The 27,104-nt window shown below is 44.7% G+C and overlaps 1 protein-coding gene across 1 annotated transcript in view; it reads right to left on the bottom strand.

Moving 5' to 3' along the window:
* Window positions 1-1,671: 1,671 nt before the first annotated feature.
* LOC107194143 overlaps window positions 1,672-27,104 on the bottom strand; it is a 63,676-nt gene continuing 38,243 nt past the window's right edge. Inside the window, exons 2-6 of the mRNA XM_015583709.1 lie at window positions 8,101-8,262; window positions 6,512-6,552; window positions 4,858-4,956; window positions 2,109-2,183; window positions 1,672-1,954 (exon numbers count right to left, since the gene is read on the bottom strand). Of these exons, the coding sequence (XP_015439195.1) occupies window positions 1,748-1,954; window positions 2,109-2,183; window positions 4,858-4,956; window positions 6,512-6,552; window positions 8,101-8,251 (573 nt within the window). The 5' untranslated portion in view covers window positions 8,252-8,262 and the 3' untranslated portion in view covers window positions 1,672-1,747. The remainder of the gene's footprint in view (window positions 1,955-2,108; window positions 2,184-4,857; window positions 4,957-6,511; window positions 6,553-8,100; window positions 8,263-27,104) is intronic.

Raw genomic sequence — 27,104 nt, forward strand, 5'->3', positions numbered from 1 at the left:
TCGAAAAGCTTCCGATAGTACAGTCGAAAGCATAATTTATTAATAATTTTTTTCCACTGGGAGATAGAAAACGGTGAATGAAAAAGCCTTAGTGTACTTTTATGATTTTTTTAGTTGTTGTTTAGGTACGAAAGTAAGCGGGACTTACATAATCTAGGATACATTTATTTGGAAGTAATTTACATAAAACTTGAGTAGCCAGGTGTTCGTTACCCATTTTCACGGCGTTGAATAACGGATCGGCCATCAAGTTCCGTAGAATTTTCACGTGATTTTAAGCAATACATTAGATATAACAATAATCCAGAGTCCATTGAAACGAAGAAATATTTATTGCGCACGATTACAATAGAACCGAGGGACAAAGGTGCGATATTTCATCGATTCCTCGAAGTCTATAGTGTGTCCGCGGATCTTGTATCTCATAGAAACGAAAAGGATCATCGAATCGATGGTTATTGTATTATGCATGGGAACGGAATGGCGAACGATGGTAGTTACGTTATCCGCCGAATGAATTATTCGCGAATCATACACGGGGAGACTTCGCGGGGTTTTCGCTTAACAAGTGCCTCGAGGATAACGATCGATCGTTTCCCCGGCGAGGTACGCCGGAATTCTGAATGAATCAGCGGAGAACACGAGCCGAAACGTTTTCATTTCTCGCGCGCGTCTCGTTCGTTCGTTTCGTCGAAATGAAACTCCGTCGGAATCGGGTCATCTGAACAGAGAAATGGCACGGATTTATCAGTTGTTTCGATTTGAAAAAGAAACTCGATCGAACGAACGTGGTAAGGTGGGAGAGGGGAGGATGGAACGTTTCTCTGAAAATGATAAATATGGGAAAACCGACGACGTTTCGTTTTATCATTCCGTCTGGACACCGTAGGCTCGATTGGGCGCGGGTCCCATCGGTCGTTTGATCCTCAAAACCCGAGTTAACACCATAGATTCTGGTATTCATAACGAACAAGGCATAGGCAACTACGCTACTACTAGAAGAGAACAATTCCTTTTTTTTCCCCATCACCAGAAAGAAGACATCGGAACGGCCATTTTCGAATCATCGGCCACAACTAGGTACCCCCAGACAGCGCCTCCAGGTCCGCGTCGTTGTCAAATTCCCCCGCCCTAAAAAGTCATCAATTTCTCGCGTCCGTTCGGCCCCCGAGAGTCGAGTTCTCATTAACATGGAGAAAGACGAGAAGAGGTTTCTTAGCTCGGCTACCTTACACGCCGCCAAAATACATCACCGTCGCGTAATAATTACGCTACCCCGCTCCGCCCAGCTATTCGGCCATTTATCACGGAACGCGGATAGAGAGACGGCCCGTAGGAGGTGGAGAAGTTTGCGAGTCGCGAAATTCCACGCAAAAAGGAGATAGAACCACGCGCAGGATCTTTATTCGTGATATATATATGGTTCGGATCACGAGTCTCCGTGGTGGATTCAACAATGGAAACATGGAAAATGTACACAGGCGATTAAAGGTGGAAACAAGAGTACGGGAGTAGGATAAACGTTGATCAGTCGGTCGGATCCTCAAGAGAGGCCACGAACAGACGAAAGTTTCACGGACCGGCGAATCCGGGCTCTAACCCATCCCGTGGGGAGGGACACATATTCAGACTCTCTCTCTCTCTCTCTCTCTCTCTCTCTCTCTCTCTCTCTCTCTGGAGAACGAAATCCCGGATGCTGCTGTCTGGCGTCTTCTGTGCTGCCGGGTGCTTCCGCGTTGCTGCTTCCTCAGCAATGATATGCATAGAACAGTGAGGCAAGGATCCACAGGGCGCCGGTCCCGTACGATCGGGAGCTGCCCTCGACCCCGTTTCTACCTGGTCGTTTGCGCTTCGACTTCGACTTGGCGCGACGTTTACGCGAGAATATCGCGTTCGTCGCGTTCGTCGGCGACTCGATGTTGCAGTAGCTCAGGTCGCAGCAGCTGATGCAGATCTGGAACGAAATAACCGAATTTATTTCACCCGATCGTAATGCCTCGGTCTCTTTCTGCTGTCCTATTTCTTTTTGTTAAATGGTGTACTTCGAGAATCAGAAATAGAGAAATGGAGGAATGCCAGGTGTCTGGAAAAAATTCGCTATTTCGCACCTGCTGCGTGTCCACCGGGATGCAACCGACCGAGGCTGGACCGCATTCATCGTTGCTCGCGCAGCTCTTGCTCACCTGAAAACGGAAACGCCGTGTTGTCGTCGACGGTTTGCACGTGGGGGAGGGCGGTCTTTTGTCTCGTGTGCGCTCGTTCGTTCGTTCGTTTCGTTCGTACGGTTCGTCCGTTCTCAATCTTTCACGGGGGAATGCTTTTTCATCGACTATCCACGGCCTCTCTCCTCCCCCTCGCCCCATCGGCTATTGATTCCCGTCGTCGTTAGAAGCTACCGGCTGTTCGTCTGTTTAATTCATAGATTCTTCGATTTCCTGCAGGTACGCGTGGGATGTTCATCGTTATGATTGCAGCCGGTTTTACAAGGATTCCGGTACCATCTTTTGAGGGAAATTGGTGGAGCTTTTCTGGGGGTGAATGGGAAGCCACAATACTCGCTCACGGAAGTGTTATTCCTTTTTTTTGTCTGACTGGGGGAGGAAAAGAAAGGGTGGGAGGACGTTCTATGGCAATCGATTGCGGATTTTTCATCGGAACACCCTTATTTTATAAATACGATTCATTCCTTTTACTCGTCGTGAATGATATCGAATCTTTCGAAATTCAATGGTTCTATTAATAACCCTTTCATAAACAACAATGAAAGTGTTCGATCAAAAGAGGATTTTAATTTTGAAATTTCGTGATTCAACCTACGGCACAATCGCCGCTTGAAAAACCGATAGATCACGGTTGCAGAGGAGAGTTCTCTTCTCTCGCGTCATCTGTCGATCTTCCCACGGACGGGCACAGTATCCAGGCATTAATTAACCGATCAACGTGCAAAGCGACTCACGAATGAAAAGCCCGTCAGGAACGGGGGGATCTAATTGATCCTGATGTTCATAATTGAAAGAGTTCACGGAAGGTGCTGAAGAGGGTTGAGGAGAAGCTCTTGAAGGTGGGATCCGGCTTGCAACGTTGCTGTTCCGGCGTGAAATCTTTTCCCGTAACTTCGTCCATTAACAACCAGATGGGAATCGATGGAACGCGTTTGATGCAAGAGGATGGGGGGTGGAAAGACCAGATTAGCGTGACACGGGCGAAATCTGCGATTGATTTTCGTCGGGCGTGCGTGCACGATGCGTGTGTACAGCGACTCGATATAATACTGTATCGTGTTGATTTTATCACTGCGACCTGACACGATTAAATCGAGTGCCGTGAAACGAGACCAGCACGAAGGAACGCGATCATCGTGAACCTCGCTTTGGAATACAGATTCTGCTCGTTCCTTTCCCCCTCCCACCACGGTTCGCTTGTCGTTCAACTCTGGAAACTATCGGATTCCAGCGAGAACGAAAAACTTGCGCGTGGAACGTCGGGTAAGCCTCGAGTACGTACAATCACTCGGACTATAATGGATTAAACGAAAATTCCTTCGAAGGAGACAGATCAGCCGACGGTGGAACGGTAATTTCTTGCGTTTTATCGAGGTACAGGTGACTTCTGTGCAATACGAATGGTTAAATTAATTATTTGATATGGTGGACAGTAATTACTCTAGAATTTAATTTCAACATTTTTAAATCGTTCTCAGATATCGTATATTTCAGGAAATATTTTATTTTTACCGTTGATAGCTATGGAAATCGTAATTGAGTATCCTTTTGTATTCTTGATTCTGTAGAAGATCGTTTCGGACAATGTAAAACTGTATTAGAACCTGAATTACCACGATTACTACCTGTAATTCAATATTAGTGTAAAATGTACGGTCAACGACTGAAAGTTTGGGAAGCAGTGGTAGATTTCGGGTAATTCGTATAATAAAACGTCCCGGATGATAAAACACCAGGTTCCCTCTACATTTCCCTCATTGAATATTCTTCTTCTCTTAGTGTGTATATACCTGTACACGTTGCTCAACAGGTAGTTCCTTGCCTTTTGCTACAATGTACACTTTTTACAATCACCTAACTCCCTGTTGCATCTACGATGTCTCTATACAGTGTCTAACTTAAAAGTGCTCCACCCCTTCGTCTAGAACAATGTTTCCTCACCTTTTATAGATCACGTCCCACCTTAACGCCTCGAAGATCTCGATGCCTCTCTAGCATAATAGTAAACCAAGTTCTGAAAAACTTTAAAATTATTATCTACTACAAACAAAAAAGCCACATAGGTAAAACTGATGCCAATTAGTTGAAGAATATGAATGAATTGCTAATTGTCCCCTAAAATATTCAAATTGCTTTTCTTGATGGGACGTACGCCCCACGTTGGGAAACACTGACCTAGAGTCTAACGAAAATCAAATGTTCGAATGTAAACAGAAACCATTTACCAATTTAAACAAACAAAAAACATCTCCAAACTTTACCATCGATATTGCACACTTTGATCGAACCTCGAAGAGACATTTCCTCCTCGAACCGTACGAAAGTCTCTCCAATTAACGGTCCCTCGTTAAAATTCAAGACACACAGACGGGACCGAGGTTCGATAATTTCCGTTTATCCGGGAATTACGTTGCTAATTAATCGCTCGTCATTTACGTAATCCGGTGGTAGACGAAGATTACGAAACGAACGGGGGCAGAGTCTGGGGCCTCGAATCGGACACGATCAGCCGTTATGCGACGTTCCTAATATTTCTTGGCAACGATAGAGCTTATCGTGCCGTTCGGTACGGTGCTCGAATCCGATAAAGGGAAGGGGTCAAGTCACAGGGGTGGGAATAAAAAAATTTGCTTGCCAAGACGCTGTTTCCTTTGCTGTCCAAAATGTGCAGCGATCTGCAGAAGTCCCGGCCGGCCGCCGGACACGGCGTGTCTATGGCCCATTCGTTGCACATCTGCGAACAGAAAGAAAAATAAGTGGCTTGGCCGGAAATTTAAGTGGACAACGTGTGATGTCCAGTTCGACGTTCTTTTCGAATTTGTGTGAGTCGTCTATACATATACGTGGCGGTCCCAGGTGAGGGAATTGATCAAAGACGGATAGAAAGAAAAGGGAAAAAGGATAGAGAGGGAACAAAAAGTTCGATACGAAACACGGTCCGTTAAAGAGGGAGAAAAACTTTTCTTGACTTGATCAAGGGAACACGAGATCCATCGGAGTTCTCGAAAATCCGTATATAACTGAAAAGCTCGTTTCTTCCAGCCGAACGCTCGCGACAACTGTATCGCCGTAACAAACTTCCGAGGCTGCGCGCTGGGTATCGAACTTCGAGGAAACGAAAGAAAAAAAGAAGGGTAGAAAGCTGCTGGCCAAACCGTGGACCAGATATAAATTTCCCGAAGAATAAAAGATACCTCGATCAAATCGGACTGTTCTTGTTTCTCCAGTTCCTAGTTCGATGGTGGAACAAGCGACTGGACGGATATTGGTAGCGATGGGACTAATCCAATGACACGTTCATTAATTCTGATACGTATCAATTTCCGAGCTACGTGTTACGGTGCTAAACAGATATACACACGATAATATTCGTGTTCTTTATTACGGTGCATTGTCCCAAAAACCATAGAGATATGAATAGGGGTGTATTACTTCTAATAGATGCATATCAGTATTGGAGCCAATTAAATAAATTAATTCTCAAGGCTAAATTTACTTAATTTTGCTTTACAATTTTTTTGACGACTTCAGTCTCCAGAATTATGTTAATAATTTCCTGGGAACAAAAGGAATTCTATACTTATGGAAAGTGTGCATTTACTCTAAAATATAAATGTTATTACCAACAAAATAGTATTTCACGTCGACCAAAAGAAAACGAATAATATTCAGGCTCGTTAAATCCTTGACTAAACATTACAAAGCAAAGAGTTAATAAACTCTTGAGCCACGCTCTCCATCGTGCAGTGATAGACTAAAATGATAGACCAGTCGACGAAAAAAAACTAGGGCATTTATTCCACAGAGTAACACTCAACACAGTTTCCCTCCTCGAAACGTTGTCGGTATCGATCATTCAAAAGTAACAGTCAAGGCAACACTCCCCTCTTCATCCGTAGAATTCCAATCTCTTTTATTACCTATCTCGGCCTCCTCGAGCCTCGAAACAGTGAAGCACGGGTGCGCATACCGGTACGAGGTGGCCGTGATTGAAAGTATCAAAACAGCCGTCAGTCCCATCGCTAGAAATTGGTAATTCCCCGGAGGCGATCGAGCGTAGGCGAGGCGGCGAAGAACGTTTGGGGATGGGAAAGAGAAACGATTGGGCGTCAGGCACGCGGAAGCGGAGAGTTTGTGAAAATAAGGGAAGATCGATGGCACGGGGGTGGAGAGGAACAGTGGGGAGGATGGGGAACGATCCTTGGGGCTAAACGAAATTGCGGGCTGGACCGGGCACGATACAGGCATTACAGATTCCTAAGGAGATCGTTTAATGGACTCGTCGATACCTGGTTATCGCTGACGTTGACGCAAGTGTAGCACGTTAGACCTGCAACACAACACAGAAGAGAGGGGTGGGTGACGTTGGAGTGAGTAATAGAGTTGCGGAGACGGCCAGGACTGCCGTGTCGATTCAAGTGGGAGACAAAGGGCGGCCAGGCAGACAGAGAAGCAACAATTAAACACGCTTAGGCGTTCGTTCGATAGAATTCCACGTACTTAACGCTCGCGAGCACGGAGTAGAATGGATTGTCCCGTCGAATTGGAACTCACAGGGTACAGTCCCGTGGAATCGCAGGGGGTGCGACAAAGCGTTCTCTCCTTCGAAACGCATCGTTAACCAGCGCACGGCAGGCCGCCGAGGCAAATTGTGTATTCTCCACCGTTGCTGTCGTAATTAATACTTTCGACGACAGTGAAATTCAAGTAGTTCCTAGCTGGCCGATTTTCCACCAACCACTTACCTGGTCCCGTCACTGGTTCGTTTTCCCTCGTTAAGAACGCTCCACCTCGATCTCGGCCGAATAAACGGAATAGACGTTTTCAAGGCTCTATTAGGTTGGCGTACGCGGAACTACGTATTTTATTTGCAATCGTGCCTCTCAAAGACCCGCCTTTGATACGTTACACGCCTCGTTGGAACACTGGCTGACTTTTTCACGTGAAGGAGATTCGTTATTTTAGATTGGCAAGAATCAAAGTGGTACACTGAGAAACCGGGCGCCTTTATGAAATGCTGCTTTTTTGATCGAATACTGGCTTTTCAAGAAACACTCATCGATGATTTACTGTACACTTTTAATATGAATCAGGACTCTGCAGATTTGAAATACTAAGAAAACGAAATTCCATACGCATGAAATTAATACCCGTTTGAAATACAAGACTCGAATCAATATACTGAATAATTTAGTACCATTTAATACACCTTCAGCACGAATCAGAAGGACTCTGCCCAGCTGAGATACTAGAAAACCGAAATTCCATAGAAGCAAATAAATATCCGTAAGGAGCACAAGAACCAGTGATTTCACTTCAACCGTTACAAAGCGCAGGATATTACATAGATCCTTTTTCGTAACAGTTCGACCATATATCCCCATAGATCTCACGTTCACGCGGTCAGCCTGACGACGCGAGTCCAACGTTCGTTTCGCGCACGACTTCGACTGCTTACGGGTCAGTCGACACTTTAAGAAGCTTTTCGGTGGCGGTCGGCGCTAGCGATATTTCAAGACAATATGTTACAGACCTAGGTTGGGTGGGTGGGTGTCTGTGTATGGATCAAGGGAATGATTTGTGGCCCGGTCGTTCGAGCGGTAAAAGTTGAAGTGGCCCGGGATGGGGGTAGGCGAGAGATCTGTAAGCTGTGGGCGGCCAAAAGAGGCAGGGGTAGGATTAGTGGAGCTCAATTGCAGGATTCGAGAGGGCCCTGGATAAGCTACTCGAGTTACTCGGAGCTAAATCATAGATCCTGTTTGCCTCCCTTTGCCGCCCCCGAATTCTCGGCCACTTTCTTCTCTTCTCCTTTCGTTCTTCATCTCTCAAGGGAGGGAAAAGAGATTTCACGATGACGTTTAACGTCACCGATACCCACGGTAGACCTCCTCCTCGTCGGTGGCAGCGGTGACTCCTTTCAGACCGTCCTTCTGGTCCGTCTCCTCCTTCCCGTTACCGTTCCCGGATAGAACGTTTCTGCCACAAGTTTCCGCAGCCAGGAGCAGCCCGACCATCACCCACGTGATCATTCCTCACATCTCTGGAATGACAGAAATGGGGCTGCGTGTTACGTAATTGACCGCCAAACGTATCTGACGCGGTCGACCCCTGAGAATCGACCGGTTCGAGCTACGCGCGAGATAACACCGTCACGGACCCAATTCCTGAGCAGTTTAGTGGATAGACACCGCATAAGATGTTTCTTATAATTAAGGTTTTTTTCCAGAAAGGTACTAAATAATTAGTAACTATTTTGAAATTCATACGTAAAAGTTGATAGCTCGGAGTGAGGTACAGATATATGCTTTAAGTGATCAGTAGACTGCGGATTTTATGCAATTATAGGCTCGAGAGCTTTGTCAAATACAATAAAATACAATAGTTTAATCAGATGCAACAAGTTTTCTATTTTATTCTTGACCGAATAAGGTACTTCAGGTAAGAAAGAAGTTCCCACTTTTGTCCTCGTTTTTGTAAGTATCGTCATAAAATGTCATTTTGCATAAAAATCCGCAGTCTAGTGACCAGTTAATTTTCTATTTTTATGTTAAAAAACCCTCCATAGTTACTTTTAATTGAACGGGAACTGGGTCCGTAACAGTATGTCAATACAATGTAAACCATCCAATTAAGCAAACAGTCGCCATAAAGCTCACGGTAATTCTCGAATCGTCGATTTTCAGAGGTATTGTAGTTCGTGTCGATATTGGTCCGACCAGTGATACAAAAACAAACAAAAATGAAATCGTACATTGGAGAATTATCGCTGTGGACACTGTATATTATTAATTATCATGCTTGGATGCATTACCTATCGCTGCATCGATGGGTTCTGGTCCCATGCAAGTTGGTTCGATTAAAAAAATTGGTCGAAGGATCGCCGATGAAACAATCAAAAAATGATTCTCGACCTGTAGATGTATGCACTTACTTTCGACCAAGGGATATCGAGGGAAAGTTTCAATTCGCATCGTTAGATCGGAGGATTTATCGTCTTATAGGGAATGAAAATTACTTACGAGAGCAGCCGATTTGAAAGGGAACGTCTTTCAACGGGGAAGCCCGGCGTGGTCGACGGATACGGGAGAATTCAAATCCGGATCAGGAATTACAAAAGGGGGACGTCTAGTTTAAATCCTCATAGAACACGGGAACCGGATGGTTCGGTCCCTGGATAGCTACCTTCGACTCTTGTTGGCTAGAGATAATGCAGTTTGAGCGGAAACTTTGTAGCCGGCGATGGGATCGAGCTCGTTGCCAAGAATATCGAAAGACGATCGTAATGGTGTTTTAAAGGAAAACCACTACTTTAATACGTTTGACTAACATGGTTGTCATCGGATGACTGGTGTCACTAAATTAGACGACGAAATATTGAATTTCTAACCAGGCACATGTAACATTTTCTGAATATAATTAGCAGTATAATAAATATATTCAAGGCAACGCGTATACACTTACATTACCGTAAGTATTACATCTGGTCTGTATGAAGGAAATGTTATGTTTCGTAAAAATAATATATTTTAGGCCACTTTTAGTACTTTATAGAAGCAAAAGCGCTTTCCATCGAGTTTTGATACCCCCTACATTTAATTCAGACATTCAGTTATTTCGTAATGTCTTGCAACATTTTGCTGCTTATTCGATAAATGTCCTAATATTTATACGCGGGAATGAATATTGATCATAACGCGTTAATATTACTGGAATATACAATAATATAGTGGGCTTTAATTGAACAAATAGCTGGTTGAAATGTTCAATTAGCGTATCGATATCAAGTGTTGTAAAAGTGCTCGAAACTATTTGTTTTTATTTTGTTGAGTATTAAATCGAACAGATCGAGTTTTACGCGTCAAATCAACTGATATACGGGAGTACATATTGGACTTGGCCCGTTTCTTCGTCGGTCGATCCCCTTTAATGTTCTATCACGGGAGGCCCTGGAGGATCAGGATGCTCGAAAAAAGAAAATTGGATTCGGGATCCGTGAAAACATAGAAATGTGTCGAATCTCTTCTCTTCGAGGTTCAGTAGCGTTCTATAGTTCGCTATCAGAATATTGGCCGGTGTACACTAGCAAAACAAATACGCTGCCGTTGGGAAGTTTATTCGATCTTTAGATAAAAAGATTTTCTGTGTACACGTATCTCTTCTATTAAAAATATTACATACGCCTCTTTAATTAAAAATATTAAACTTATAAAAATGTTGAAAATGTTACTACAACGCATTTTCCCTGATCCGTCACAACTTTTATTGCAGTACAATAATGAAGAAACTAGCTAAATTAATAAATTTGAATACTTTCAAAAGGTTGTTTTACTCATTGATCGGATAAAAATAAATATACTCACCAGTTAGTTCTAGTATGAAAGGAGAATTGCTCGAGTATCATAAATATTCCCCAAGGAAGGTAACCATTTTAAAGCCCGAAGGAGCGTCCCCAAACCAATAAACCACAGTGTACTATGATATTCACCGCAGATGGGTTTTCGCAGAATTTTCGGATACGAGCCGTGTAACCGCCAGAAGATCAGATTAGAGGGAAAACTCGGGGGGGTGGCAGGGGGAGGCAATCATTATTTCTCGCGCGTAGCTCCTCGTTACTGATTACCGTTCGGATCTCTCTCCCTCGTTACGGTTAACGATCGCTTGGCAACGGTCGATCGGAAAAACGGTGGCCGAAATCAGATCAGTAGGGGAGGGTGCGGGATGGGAGGTTCACCCCCGCGGACGAGCAATCGTAGACGGGATTGGTGAGTTCGAGCGTGGCGCGGAATAATCCGATCGATTAAAATCGTGCCGCGCGATATGGTCGGTGGAGAATCTCGCGGCGTACACGAGCGCTCCACTTAATCAATGGTATAACGGACCGATGGATACGTCGTTACGAACGGTTGCGCGCACTCTCCGTCTCTCTCCTCCCCGGTACTTCCCCTGTTCTTTGATACGAACCGTCAATCACCAGATTTGATAAGGCTGATCCTTTCAATACACTTCTGTTAACGATTGTCTGGCGCAGCCTCACGGAACGTTACCTACCTATCCCACGGACAGCGACGCCAGGATTATATTCGTCGCGGATCGATACTCCGAATTTCCAGGTGAATACTGCCTGGAGGGGGGTTAGATCACGGTCGGAGGAACACGATTACCTCGAGCGTAGTAAAGCGCGTGTACGACCGCCAAGAAATTCACCAGTCCACCCCGCTCCACCCCTCCGAATTGTCTCCCCTTCACCCTTTATCGTCCCACGATCGGTGGCTCGAACACGAGCTAACTTTAATCTCTTTTGGGGATGACGAATGGTAATGGCCATTACCCGAAAGTATCCTCGTATTTCTTAGATCCCACCGAATCCCGTACAGCATTCTATTCTACCGTTCTGTTCTGATCATTGATCGCCGCGATGGTAACGGTTGTTGTGGCTTGCAAAGTGTCGATAGTCGACTATGGATCGATCCTTTATCGCGGGGCCACGGAGTCGCTTTTACGTTCCATTCAATCGTGTCGCGATACAGAAGTTTTGTCACGGAGTTATATAGATACTCAGCGATGTTGTGAAAAGAGTTCGGCTGTCTGCGAGCAGGAAAATAGTTGTCGCACGTCAAGGGAGCAGGAAGTTTTTCACGTTTCTTGACTGCCTGTCTGAAGCATTCTGGTAATTGACTCTTACAGAATACCTGCGGTAGACCCACTTAGATTGTATTTATTATTAACTGTGTCCATGTAGGGGTACGTGGTCACAGAATCGCTGAGTTAATTGAGTAAAGTAGTTCCATTAGGCGTGGCTCGGGTAACCCTTTCGTTCCCATTGTTGCCATATGGCGACGTACTCTAGATTACGAAATAAAATGTTGATATCATGTATTTTTTCATATCTGTCTCGTTCACTTAATGGAACTCAAGTATTGAGTATTAGATGGTTTCAAAACGTTAAAATGTTCTCGTGAATCATTTATGTCATGTAATATACACAAAAATACAACAAAATATTCCTTCGTTACTTTTTAAATACCTTGAGAAATAAAGGGTTAATGAATTGAAAATTCTCCAAACCGTCCTGAAAATCATTTCATCGGTACAAGTGGATTGAGTGTACCATTGATCAGACACGACCACCAGCTACCTCCAGATCAACCATTTACGCGAGGACCAAGCTTCTCCTTGACCGTAGAACGTTGTGAATTGAAGTCCAACAGCAACCACGGTGCGCCGTTCACGCACGACCAGTCTTGCAACGCCGTCGGTTTTAACAAGCCAGTGGCCGGAGAGCCAATTAATTGGATAACCAAACGAACATCCGTAGACTGCGACGACGACGACAACGTAGCCCCGGTCGAGTTTCGTCGCATCCCAGCGAGCGGAGGATTAATCCCCCCCGTCGGTTTAAATCCTGGTCGAACATGTCGTCCACGTGAATCGGTCGCGGGTAAACTGATCCACTCGACCGTTGGACATGTCAACCGATGGATATCCCCCAGTTCGAAGCCAGCGATGTGTGCCTTCATTCCTCGGGCGTAGATCAAGGTTCAATACTACGGGTCGGTTGACCTATCACTGCCAGACCCGTGTCTCCTATCGGGGCTTTCGACGAATCGCAAACGTCCAGGCACCCCCTTTCGCAGATAAGGTCTAAGAGCCAAGTCCCCCTAGAGGCAGGCAAGTACGGACCGTTTGATTTTGTCGCGATCCACGTGAAAAGTCGTCGTTTCGCAACACACCTGGCTCTTCTCCTCAACGAAACGATTAAACGACTGATCCCCTAACACAGAGATTCAAGGCCATTGCGTTCTAGGGTCACCTGATCATTATTATCATGGTTCGTCATGATTGCATGCTATTATATCCGTCAACGGAGGTAGCCGACAGTTCCCTGGAAACGTAAACTTTGAAGATTGCGACTGTAATAAAAGTTGGACAACTCCGTGGATTAGGATCGTTCACGTTTTATGACAGTTCGGATCGGGGAGACACACCGGGTGTTTAATAGTTTATCGCTGGTCGACGAAGTTTACGGAATAACGTGGGGAAAAGGATACTGTTTGATAAGTCTGACCTGGAATATACTGGTTTGACTCCGATCGTTCTACGAAACGTTTCGGTGTGGGTATACAGCCACGAAGTTCCAGGAGTCTTTTCTGGGTTTATAGAATACTGTTCCGGGCGAGTTTGGGGATGTCTCGGGTTATGTGGTTTCCGAGATCAAGGATCCTTCAACTGGGCTCTTGCAGAAACATGGGTGACCTTCTTAAAGAGAGCCTTGCGTAAAGTCTGGTAACGCGATTAATACTAGGTTTACGGACCTAAATATTTTAGAAACGACTTACTTATATCATATTAAATTACTTGTACGTTATTAAAAAGAATGTATCAATCCAATAAAAAAAATGCTACATAATCCATCAAAACGTTTTTTGATACGACAGGTAATGAGTAGACTGCGGATTTTTGAAAGGAAATTTCATGTTGCGCTCCCAGAGCTAAGTTTTTTAAACAACCAGTTGAAGATGTTAACAAACCACCCATGTCTGTACATTTCCCTAGACAATATAATCAATTTTTGCCTTCCCTGTATATTCCAATATTCTATATTCTATTCCGTGATTAAAGGAAACGTTGAAAGCAGACCCGATCGATGTTCAAGCACGGAGAATCAGATTCTCCGATTTTTTTCGTGGGAGGGGGCCACATTCGGAGCCACTTTTCGTCGCGCGAAAGTATAATGAAAGTTAATTTCGCGCAATCAATAGTGATTACATCGTGTTCACTAGGCAATCTTCACTTTTTATCCAGCGTAACAGGAGACGTCCTTTGTTCTTGCTCTACGCCGCTCTCTCTTCCCCTCGTCTCTTTCTCTCTTTTCCCCCGCGGATTAAACGGACTTTTTATTTCCCTACCCGAGGCGAGCCCCCCCTCTCGGTTCGGAGAATTAGGTTGCTCTCTTCGCTCGTGTGGAAAACGGTTCTCGGGTTTTAGTAGCCTCGAGCCCGTACGGAATTCTGGGACTGCCGTGAGCAAACATCCGACGTGCAGTTATTACTACGGCGAAGGTCATCGATCAAATCCCAATTTATCGGCTGTCAGTGGTGTCACTGGATGAAATCCGACTACGTCGCGATCGATATCGACGGTGAAAATTTTGCAACGAATTTTCGAACGGTTCGTTCCGAAGGGGAGGGATGGTAGGTAAATATTGAAATGTCTGTCGCAATTAAAATTCGTTTCCCCACGGCGGTGATCGCGACGATCACTGTATATTCGCTGGTTTCGCCAAACAATGCCCGACTTTCCAATGGTCTTTAATATCGATTCGGCATCGTCTAGCTTACCTGGAAAACACATTAGGGTGGGTGGAAATTGTCACCAGGTCCTGATAAATTTTTCCCATTGCGTTTGATTTTCATCATTCGTTGCTCAGTACTTCGGCTCGTTTGATCGTTTATTCCGCCAGTAGATGAAGTCGATTAACGGTCAGACACAACACAATTTTCCCTCTGTTCCACTGTTTTTGTCGCGCATACCCGTCCGCTCTGACGGTTTATATAAAAAAACTGTCTCTCTGTGTTCTCCCTCGTTCTCGATTTTCCATGGCATGCAGATCGAAAGCAAACCAAGAAAAATTCGATCATCGATGTTTTTACACCTCAACTGCGCTTGTATTTGCATCGTTACCAGCGTTCAATGGCCGGGAAACAGTTCGAAAAATGGTCGAAGTTGATAGAAGAAAAAAATAAAAATGATATTTCCCATCAGGTCACATGTGTACGCGATCCTTTAACGTGCACGGTACAGGGAGAACGGGTTGGAGAGGGAACGGCATAGCAAAAGCGGGCGCAAACTCGGTGCAGATTCGCTAGCTGGATGCTTCATTGCTTCCCAATGGCCGGGAGTAACTCAATTCTAAAATGCTTCTACCTACCCCTACCCCTCTTATCCGCTTGTTTTCCACTGTTCCGCGTGTCGAACGCACCGCGAAACCGTTATATTTGCCTGGTTAAACGTTATTCTTTATACCCCGGCGTGAGTGCGTTCGCAGCAGGGCTTCAGCGACAGCTTTTCAAATCGGGCCCGCGGAATTTCGTTATTAAAGCGTTGCTCGACGAGCCCTCCACCCTCGGTTGTGTCGCGTGCACGGACATTTCCGCCATTACACCCGGGAAATTTACACCGTGTTCGCGTTCCATGATATTTACGACGGACAGCTCTCGCCCCGACGTCGTCTTGCTTTTCAATTTCATCCACCGTATCCCATACGGCGACGTATTATTTTTGTGACTCTCACTCTGCACTCGAAGGTGGAGATTTAATTCGTTGGGTTGCACTTAGTAGATGAATTCTTCGTTGTTTTCAGGGTGTCCCACCTAACGTGATCAGCTTCAATATGTAATTTGATTTTGATGATATTAAGAAATGTGAGGGGGAAGTATTATTTGGTTAGAAGGAGCAAATACTACATATTTGTGTCAGCGTGGTGTAATAAAAGAAAATGAATACTCCAAATAGTGGTGCCAAAATAAACCATGTGGCGGACCAGAACGTTTACCGTTTGTCAGTGTGTTAACGGGACGGAGTTACCTCAATGGCATCGTAACATCAATAACATCGTAATCAAAGTTGCATCAACTCAATCCATTTAACATGAAACGCAACGAGAAGCACCGAAATTATTCTCGAAATGCTATCCACCGTAATCTCAGATCATTTGTTTGTTATTTCACCCCCGACAAACAGTTAACGACCATAATAGATGTTTAACGTGGAACGATTAGGAAGGACCCGTAGCACCTCCAGCTACGCGTGAACCTGGAAATTTCTCCCCTGGTTCATTACCAGTCCCCCGTAAACACCAGATTTTGGTGAACTCTGAGCACAAGTCGAGCAACAGGACTGCCAGCGTTGTGCTACCCCCGAAATTAAGGGCGTCGCCGAGATTAATCTCGACACTGCACGCCCGCGGGCTTTCTGCAGGTGGAGTACAACCGGAAATTGTCCAAAGAATCCTCTCTCCGCTAGAATATATCTTCATGGGGTCTTTTCAGCGTAAGGATGTCCGCCATAGACGGAATCGCTATTCCAACCCCTCCGAAATCGGGTTAGAAGCAATTCCATGAACTTTATACTTGGCCGAAACTTGTCAGACGTCGAACTTCTCGGACAGGTTTTCCGAAATTTCTCACCCCCTATCCTCTCTGGAGGTTTCGTAGATCCGGAAACTAGCGGAGTCACCGCCGGAAGTGTCGATACTGTTATTCATTAAAGTGTTGCGGCGAGACTGAAGGGGGGTGGGTAGAAGGGGATGGAGGGCCGCAAGTTCCCCATTATAGCGAGGAATTCGGTGGCTTAACGGAGGTAATGGAAGTTTTCTAGCCGTGGATAAATCCGTCGTTATCTAAACGACATCTGGGGGAAGGCCGTGATCTAGGAATTCTGCCGTCGCGAATTGAAGCAGACGAAGGCGCGATCGAGACTTTTAATGGATTCGGTTAAACGCAACTGGAAGGGGTGGTTTCGTTTGAAAATAATTACCAGGGAAGATTAAAATGAATCGCCGCGGCAAGCTGCCCAAACCGAATTAATTGGTCGAATTATCGTTGGATAAAGGGAGAATTTTTTATAATTACCCTTTAATTGCCCGTGGATACGGGAAGAGCAAATTATGATGACCGGTAATTAAACGGTAATTGAATACACAGAACAGTTCGTATGATTTCGTTCGAATATCATTTTGGCAACGATCATTAAACTCTTTTTGTATTCTTGCAATTTTTAGTTGGAAGTTTATGGGTGAACGTTTCTGTGGAAACATCGTTGATTCGCGTTTTCCAATGTGAGTTCACGCAAAATATATTATTAGAAGTAGCAACAGGTATTCCACTATTTTATTTTGACAAATTAGTGAAGTGATTATCCTGTTATAGAATCTACCTCAGTCCAGCTTCCTCGACATCTTTTCTTACTTTTACGTTTTCCATTGTTAGTACATCTTTCACGTTTCCCCGACATCTTTTACCATTTTCAAGGTTTCCTTACTTACCACATCTTTTTCGTTTCCCCGACATCTTGCGCCGCCCTCACCCCTAGAATTTCAGCTATTCAATGGCCCTCCAAGAAGAACAGAGATGATGAACTCCGCGCGTAGTCTCGATGAACCAATTCCCAACCCTCCCAATTGTCTGACTCAATTCCGCCATCGCGTCGGCTCGTAATCAGTAGGCACCGTTGTCCTTTTATCGTCGGGCGTAACCAGCTTTTCATTACTTTCCGGGACTTTATGCACGCTAAGGACGCGCATGTGCCATTTAATCGCGCTGCACCGACGGTTGCACACAGCCTCTGGAAACGGGATGGGGGTTGAAAGGAGGGGATGCGCATAATGTAAATCTCGCTGACTGACCTCACAGAGTGAAATCCTGAACGGCAGGACACACACGTACAAACACAGAGTCGGTGGCTCTGTAATTCCGCGTGTAGCCTTTTTTACCAGCGTTTCTCCGTACGAAATGGAAAGTTCAGGGAGATAGTCCCGTGCGCGTCTCCTCGGCTTTACGTCGAGCGGTAAAAAGTGAAAAGGCCGGATGAGAAAAAGCTCCTATCCCTCCCCTGGCGAGATAAGCTTTCGACTTTTTATCCGACCACTCGTTTTTTTTTTTTTTACAACCACCCCGGATAGGCTCGTTTGTAGCATTCAACCCAAAGGGGGCGGTTGGACAGGGGTGGTTGAGTTCATTTTTTGAGCGATGCCCGACGCAGATACACCGGAGATCCATTTTATCCGACGACGAAACGCGCAACGAACTCGCGAACAGGCGTGTTTTCGTGGTGACTTTTAATTAACGAGAGAATAAAAACGAATCGGGGGACGAGGGGGGTGGAATGAGACTTTCCACATGGGAAACGATTTAATGCGATATTTATTATTTCCAATTCGAAACCCCCGTGTACGCGTGGAGAATTTATCTCTACGGTTCCGATATTCTTTTTTTTTCACCGTGGAATTATCTACTCTCGAATTTTATAGAGTTTTTGCGCTCGGTCGGTTTTCGAGCAGACGTAACGGGTCCCATAGGTGTGTAACACTCACGTGGATACGGCTGGCGCTCATAAATACGGTATTCCTCTAGATTTCTGCCGCACATTTCCATACATACATAGATATCCCACGGTCGTAAATAAGGTACTTTCATGGACACGGGATTCATGCAGTTCCGGGAATACACATGGGTTTTTCATCGGAGTAATATTTTCTCAGATATGGTATTCTTTACGGGTATCTACAGGTGTAGGTGTCGCTTCGTAATCCGTTTATGGTTATCGTTCCCCGACTATTTCTGTTGCGCCATTTTTGTTTCGCTCTCCCGATAACGATAAATGTCGATTCATACTATGAGGAACGTCGACGTCACGTCAGAGACTTGTTAAAACGTCAGTCTTTTTATTTCTTGCTAACGGTTGTAATATGTTTCCAGAAAACAGAAAGTAAGAAGGAGAATACCATACGGTATTTAAGAAATTAATAGACGATAAAATATGCTTCTACAAATATTTTCGAAAGTCGTACTAGGGTGAAAGACCCATTCCCTGCCACCTACCAAACTACTGTCATTCTAGACTGTTTTACTTAACACGTTCAGATTATAATATGTTTTGTCACAGAATGCATAGCTCAAATGGAAACACTCGAGTTTACAGTTCGATAATCTTCAAACCTCTAAAAGAGAGAAGGAAATTTACAGAGCAAGATATATTCAAAAGAGTTTTGTGTAATTGTAAATTTGTGGCCGGTTTCATCCTACTGTGTATGCCTGGTGGCAGAGTTCCCACGCAAAAAGGACTCACAATTAGCAAAGTCCTGTATTCATAAGAGCGTTGATTACACCGTCCATCCGGAAAGACGCATCTACAAAGCAAAATATTATCCAGGGGAGGAGCAAATGGCCAGGAAAAGCATTTCTCCCATTTTTGTTTTGCCCCTCGCAAAAAGGACGTGCTTTTACGGCAGTGCTCAAAAGTTTTGGACCGGTTGCAATTTTTACGGTTCATGAATGAAAACAGGAACAGGAAGATGATATACTGGAGTACTTTGCATCTTTAGCGTTTCTGTTTTTCTTGCGTTATATTACATGCGTGTATAAAGTGTCTGTGAACGGAAAGACTTAAAATATTGTTAATGTTTCTGAACAATTGGATAATTAAGGATGCTCTATATTTTGTAAGAGTATTAAATTATTTATCGAGGAGCAGACACGAAATAATCCAATTTTTACTGCACATACACAGTGTGCTATAAAACCATCCTAAAATTTTCATGTATTACGGTTAAAATAAAAACGAACCACTTTTCCTCTAAGGAATATAATTTATCCTCCTCTGGATAAACATTATTACTCGGCACAATTTCAGACATAGCACACTTGGTTCGTTTTTATTTCAACCACAGTACACAAGACTTGCAAACTTTAGGGTCGCTTTATAGTTACGCCACGCAATGTACACATCACAATCGTAAAACCAAAGATTCACTTGTTCCTTCGCTAAAAGCTCCAACTTTATATCTCGTCACTAACAACTTCAGAGCACTATTTCTTCGTGGTAATTCTTTGCCGTCCAAGAGAAAAAAAAATTAATACCTCCCCGAAATTAGTCGCGAAACGTATTAAACCGTGATCGTCGGGAGCTCCGAATGAACGATCGTCGTGAGATTACCTTTGGAATCCTCAAGTTACAGCCTGTGGGACAGGGAACAATAGAGGAGCGAAAATTAAATCGCGTAAACGTAGGGACAGAAACGGAAGGCGTTGTCCACGACGACGTCCGGATAAAGAACCCCAGAGACATTTTATCACGCCGTGGTACACGCGAGTCGTTTAATTCGGTAGAAAAGAGGCAACACCAGACCACGTTCGTTTTCTTAATTGACTATTTCCAGGTGTTGAGGCAACGGGTAAATTTAGGGTACGCCACACGATTTGCGTTCGACGGCATCGAAAATGAATTCGTTCCGATTACGCCTGTACCAACCCACCTCCACGAATTCGTTCAGCATCCCTATGGCTCGTGCAACTTTTAAAACAATGTTTCCTGGCTGGCCCATCGGTGGGGTAATTGGCGCTTGCCAAGGCCAATTTACCATTTAATCCCTCGATGAGAATAAACGACCGGGCACGTAAATCGATTTACCGCTTCTTTCGTTCGTTTTGTTCTCTCCACCTGTGTCCCACCACCCTTCCATTGTATTTTTTGCGTCTTGATTCAGGACGGGGTAGGTATAATCAGGTAATTCGTTTAATCACGCAACCTTTCCAAGATGTCAATAAAAATTCATCGAGGCGTGGATATACAGGGTGTAACAAAAATGTTGGAGGACCCTGAAATGGAAGACTTGTGAGGTGATTTGGCAGACTCGCGCTCTGATTGGTCGTAGTTTTTTGTTAATATCTCGTTAACTAAACCTCGTATAATATTTTTACTAAAGAAAAACTTGTTTCAAATCACCTCACGAGTCTCCCATTTCCGGGTCCACCAACATTTTTGTTACACCCTGTATGCGACAAGATGGTCGTTGTTGCTTAATTGAAACGCATTAGCCGGTGCGTCGAGTGGCACGGCGAAACTTTTACGCTAGGGTCCCTTGTAAAACTTTAATTCAACGTTTCTCTGTCGTTCCGCGCTCGACGTTCCCCACGTTCTTCGCCGTGGCGGTACGTGCGCACGCATAAATTCGCGCCCAGGCTGGTTTTATGATTTCCTGGCGTTGTTTTGTCAACGAAAGCCTTGCGTTTCGCAGGACGGTACGACGGAGATCTGGTTGAACGTTGAATCCATTAGTTTCGATTGGACGAACTGCGAACATGCATTTGAAAATTTTGACGAATTATCTGGCATCATTTCGAAGCTGATTGCTGTTGTATTAGCTCACAATTGGGTTCATTAATGACTCGAGGTGTTTAGTACGGTTTACGTGGCGGTCAGTGTGTTTGCGTTGTTCATCTAGAAGCGTTTCATAGGCTATTGTGAGTTCTAATGTCAGGTGGTCTATGTATAGTCTTCATGAGCTATCGTGAATAATAATTTATGAGCTGAATAGGAATTATTTCGTATGCTGGATTGTTAAACTTGTGGACGTAACTAGACGCATTTGTGATTAGTTGTTTGGATAATGTTATGGAGCATATTATCAGGGTTGCAACATAATTTGAAATCGTTACATGACCTGTAGAACGTACGGTTTTCGAACGAACCCAGGTGCGCCCCTGATCTATATCGTTTGGTCCTATTAATAGTATCAATACCAGCGATCTGATCCACTTAACTTTTCGATGTATGATTTCGAATCTCTATCGTCTGGGACACCTGCACGGTTATCTGGGATTATATGCTATTCGCACTGATATTCGTGTAATCATTAGAGGACCATCATCTAAACAACACCATAATCTGACTTGTAGTGTGACCCAAGAGGAAACTATCTAAATCATTACCTAAGCCATAGAAACTATATACAGATCAGAGATCGAATTATTGTCCGTTGATAATCCCTGTAATTAGGATTATTGAAATTCTATGATGTTTTACTGACTTACCTGGATAATATCGTGTTACCTGGATTATCGTATTTGATACTACAAACTAGATTATGCGTAATTTAAATCACGTAGACATTATAGAGACGAGTTATGGTTCATTTGACAAATTATATTTTCTAGAAAAATTGGAAGGTGGACAATTTTTCTCCCACGAAGAATATAATTGTTCGATCGATTACAATGTATTATACAGTATAAGGCAATAAATTCTTGAAGATTACCGGATCTTCCGGCGTAACGAGGCACGACGTGTCTCAGGAACACATTACATTGTTTACATGTTGCACCAGCCAGCACTGGTTCCCGTTGATATCGACACGTATAATGGATGTCGGGATCGCAGGGGTTCCGAGCGCAATAGGGATGGCATAAAACATTCGGTTTTGGCCCGGAGCCGAATCGGGTTATTAATATTAAAACTGTTGCGGCGCACGAATTGAAAATATTTATAGTGCGTGGGAGATCCACGAAGACCAATCACGTGCAACGGACAGGGTAAAAGTATGTTGAGCGGAATTTACGACACGGCCACGAATTTACGGTGTCTAGCGTATGGCCTCAAATATGGCCGCCACAGGGAGTGAAAGGATCGGCAAATGGAGGATGCCCCATAAAATATGGCGCGTAGGTCGCAGGCCTGGCCGAGTTAAGGTCGGTAGTTAATCATTTCAATTCTGTGTATATAGTTCGCCGTAAAACTAGCCGGCCAACTCGGAATACTAAGTAAATTTTGCACGAAACTGTCCATTTCGATGGACGATATTCAAACTTTCCTTTAAAGGGGCGGGTACACATCGTTACTCTTAGGTCCTGAAGGAATGGATATTAGTTTCGTTCGTATAAAGAATATTAATTCTGGTTGTAACAATTTAATATGAAACGGTTAGCTTCTGTGCTTTTGTGATAACGGAAATGATAAACTATGATGGACGTTCTTTTGAAAGAATGATTGGAAGGGGGAACAAAGACCCTGTCGCTAAGCAGCGCCAGTGTATGCGTGCGTAAAAACGGCGTTTACTCGAGGCACGTGGTGATAGAATAATAAATTATATAAAATCTTGATAATTAAATATATACTGTTAAAACTTCCGTCAAATATAGCTCATAGTGGTCAGCAGTGGAAAAATACAGGAAGAGTATATTATTAACGACATTAAAGATACAAAATGATCAACGTTAGGTACACAATATATCGCGAAATTACCAGTCTCCCAATTATGTTTCCCAGAAGCTTCTACCGGTCGTCAATCCACGTTTTACTCGCGAAATGGGTGAATCTGCATGCAAGTGACACCGACAGACTGTCCGAAAGATGAAACACGATCATACATAGTAATAACTACTATGCTCCCAAATTACTGTTAAAATACTCATACATTATACAAGGGTGCACAAGAAGCGACGCAGAACTGTCCAACAGAGATAATAACCCTGTAGCAACGGTGCTCTCAACTGTATTTGATACGAAAGAAAATCAGAGATGAATCAATGAGATCGTCAAACTCAAAGAACGGTGAGCTATGGCCAACTGTGCTTGGCTACACGTTAGAAGAACGTTAATATAACAAGGTGTATAACGTATTAAGCTAATCTGCCCAAAGGGACCCCGTCTCTTGCGCCTGGGCATACTCGTCCGGAATACGAAATTAACGCTCGCCTGAATTATTATAAACTCGCGATATTGCCAGGGTGCAGTTTACGCCATCGTGCAACCAACCCTCTACTGCCGCGTGGAATATAATATTTAGACGTGTAGGTATAGAGAGAATACCCGCGTAGACGTAACGCGAGCAGTTACGCGGCGACCGACCGCTTCGCTTTGATTTATTATTCAAACGGTAGCGGATAGGACTCAGACAGAGGCAGATGGTAGACACTTTGTCGGGGGGTGCACAGACCCATTGCACAAATTTCCATAAGTGATCTTTCTCGTAAATACGGCATTAACCGGCCGGCAAAATCCCCGCCAACGCTCGTCCCGGACACAACAACAACGCGCGCGAACGGACGCGTGATTTCCATAAACAACTCCCGGGGATTTAGCTCGCCTGGAGACACGGTTGAAACGCGTTAACGCGCGCGTTTTCGCCCGGGTCCTGTCGCCGGACGCGTGAACCCCTGTGCCCGGGAAATATTTAAATTGCCCGTGACACTTTCTGTCGCAGTGAGTTTTTTTCCCCCCGAACTCATATTTCCACTTATCCGCCCAGGGACACCGCGAATGCGGGGTAATGTACAGGGTGCTGATAGAAATGTGGAATAGTTTCATAGGAGGTGGATTTTATGCACGAAGGTAAGAGGAAATTAAGTGCGAAGCTTCGTTTCTGAGTTATAAATTGTTGAATGTATGATTGTACTGCTGGATATAGACGGGCTCGATTGATGACCTCGTGAAACGTAGTGAAACGTAGTATGAAGCGTGATGTAGACTGCACGTCCCGTTTTTCTCGAACGGGCTGAGTATCGACCCTCCTCGCATTTTCATTCGATCCAAGCCTTTCATCACGATAGCAAATCAGGCTTTCCTGTAGCCACCCTGGGTACACAATTCCGGACAAATTGGCTTCCGACGAGTGCAAAAAGGAAGCTCCCGATCGGAGGAATTAGAAATTCTTCCGGGGCTGAAGGGAGGGAGCGTTGTCGTCTAGCGTGTTACTTGAATACAGGCTACGCGTGAAAGCATCGTCGAAATGAGTGGGTTGGGGGATCTCGGTCATAAAATATGAGGCGGTTGGCAAGCCTCTAGATCCACCGGCGCTTTTCACTGGCGCGGCGGCGTCCCTCGCTGAAAATCACTCGTGAATTCCACTGTAGTCGGCTCGTTCTTTCACCGCCCGCCTCTTTTCTCTCTCTCCTTCTCCGTTGCGATCACACGCTCGCTCTCGTTGAAAGAGAAAGGCTTTTTCGCCGTAGCATTTCCGCGAACGACGACGCCACAGCCGACAGGGAACGATGATGTAGACGAAGTCTGTATGTACACGTCGCTACAAGCTCAACCAACGGCCGGGGAAGCCATCATCCAATTTTTCATCGCGCCGCATCCGTTCGCCGGTGTATCGCGCACCAACGCCGCTCGAACGTCATTAGGGGCCTGCCGCCGCGGAAAGATATCGTTTCCACTCCTTTCCCGGCGACACGGTTTCCCCGCAGAAACGTTGAAACACGCTTCTTTTTTTATCTACCCACGTTTACTACCGCCTGAGCTGTGGATCTCGTCTAACGGGTGACATCGAGCGTAATCGTACCTTCCTTACGGTATAAACGTTTTAAGTGTAATTCGTTTCACACGTTGAATACTGTAGGATTATTTTATGGTTCAGCCATAACGTCGTAATGAAATTGTGTAAGAATACAATGTTGTATAAAATTATTGAATTAAGCTGATGACATTAAAGAAATTCTTCAACGTGTTTAAATAATTATAAATTAAGCTTAAAAATTAAACTGCTGCACTTTGGTTCGTGAAAGTGTATAATACGCGAGCAAGTTGAGAATATTTAGCATTACCTCAGAATCGAATCATCAAACTTCCCTAAACTTCTCCGGCTCAGTTCCTCTCCTATCCAATGTTCTCCCTGAACAGTTCACGCATTTCGATGATCGATATCGTCCGCGTGTTTATTCCGCCCCTTAACGACGTTACTAATCGGCTGGTCCCAGTGTGCCTCTACCATTCGCGATAAAGTGAGTCGATAACGTCGTTACTTCCGTTATTAAGTTCGATTCAGCCTCCTCAGTCCGGATCTCGGCCTCCCGATCGTGGGCGAAATCGTAATTAAAAGTTGCGCGAGAGCCCAGCGATGGGAAATATCGTTTACGGTCGAAAGCTAATTACCTCTCCACGCTGCCGAGATAAATAGTCCTTGTCGGAAGAAAAATGAGTATCTTCGACCGCTTGTCCCTCATCCCCTTTGGTTTGCCTCCAGCGTTACTTTTCCAGTTGTCCCGGAGTTGAAAGGCATTACACGATTTCCCTTCTATATTTTTTCCCTCGTGTCCACCCACTTCGAAGGAGAGGGTATGAGGAAGGGATCTGTCCCAGGTGGGCGAGCCCCGTGTTCGTTGCGCAACAGCCCCCTTTTCTTCGCTTCGGAACCGTCAGCCGAGTTTCAACCCCCGCCCCTAGCCTTCGTTCTTGTTAATTATACACTTACCAACTTTGCTTTTATCCGTGGTCTACTTATTCATGAACTTTCGGACACGGAGAACCCCGGGAACGGTCGATTGTCCGCGCTATATCCAACCCCTTTGTCTTGTCTCGTCGGAAATTTCGTTCATATAAGAAACGGGCGACTTTCCCGCTGGATCTCTATTACCTTCCTCGGTTTTCCACTCGTTAGACAGCTTAGACTTGTATTCTCTACGATCAGATCCATCAGGAAATAGATTCTTATTCTATAAAAGTCTCGTACTATCGGTACAGTGAATTTCTCTGTCCCTCATTTGGATGTACAGTAAATCATCGATGAGTGGTCGAAGACTTCTCGGCACTGAGTGTTCAGACGTCATCCCCATCAGTGAATCTGAACAATACCATAGTACTAACCTACAATCCCACATTACTGGATAATCTCAAGCGCATTCGCTATGTTCTTACAACGAACTATCCCTACGAGGCTCTCCCCGACCGCGTTAAAGTTCGCATAACAGATACTATCGGGCGGTACCAACTCGCAAGACACGATTCATTCGTCGCCAACCGTCCCCTCCGATTATAGTCGGGGTTCTCGTGCAATAAAGGGTGGCACAGCCGTCGCGAAAGTGCGAAGGATTAAATCTGATCATGAAACGCCGGGCGAAAGTTTCGACGCAGCGAGGGAGGGATGATTTAACATAAAATTCATGAAAAGGCGTTTCATCGAATCAGTTTCAACTTGGAAACGCCGAGCCGTCCGCGTTTCCCACGTCCCGAAGTTTCGCAATAACCCCCATCGGAACTCCGTGGAACCGTAAAGGTGTCTGGCGGGCTGGTATTTGGCGATTTGGAAAAAGCAGTTGTTCACGGAGACGATAAAGAAAGCAAACGAGCCTCGAGAATCTTGTTCGTAGAATCGTATAAGTCAACCAAGAGGGAAAACCTGCGTCCCCTTTTGAACACGGATGGATATTAAACGTCTCTGAAACGCGGCCACGTACTCTCTGTGTGGTCTCGTAAATATTCCAATTGTGACCCGCGATCCAACGAATTGTAGGTGATGGTCGGTTTATGCAAAACACTGTCTGACAAAATTGGGGTGTACCTGGCCAGGAGCATCTGTCTCGTGTCAAAGTTCTTTCTCCGAATGAATGG

This window comes from Dufourea novaeangliae, unplaced genomic scaffold (assembly GCF_001272555.1).
Source record: "Dufourea novaeangliae isolate 0120121106 unplaced genomic scaffold, ASM127255v1 scaffold21, whole genome shotgun sequence".
NCBI classification, from domain to species: domain Eukaryota; kingdom Metazoa; phylum Arthropoda; class Insecta; order Hymenoptera; family Halictidae; genus Dufourea; species Dufourea novaeangliae.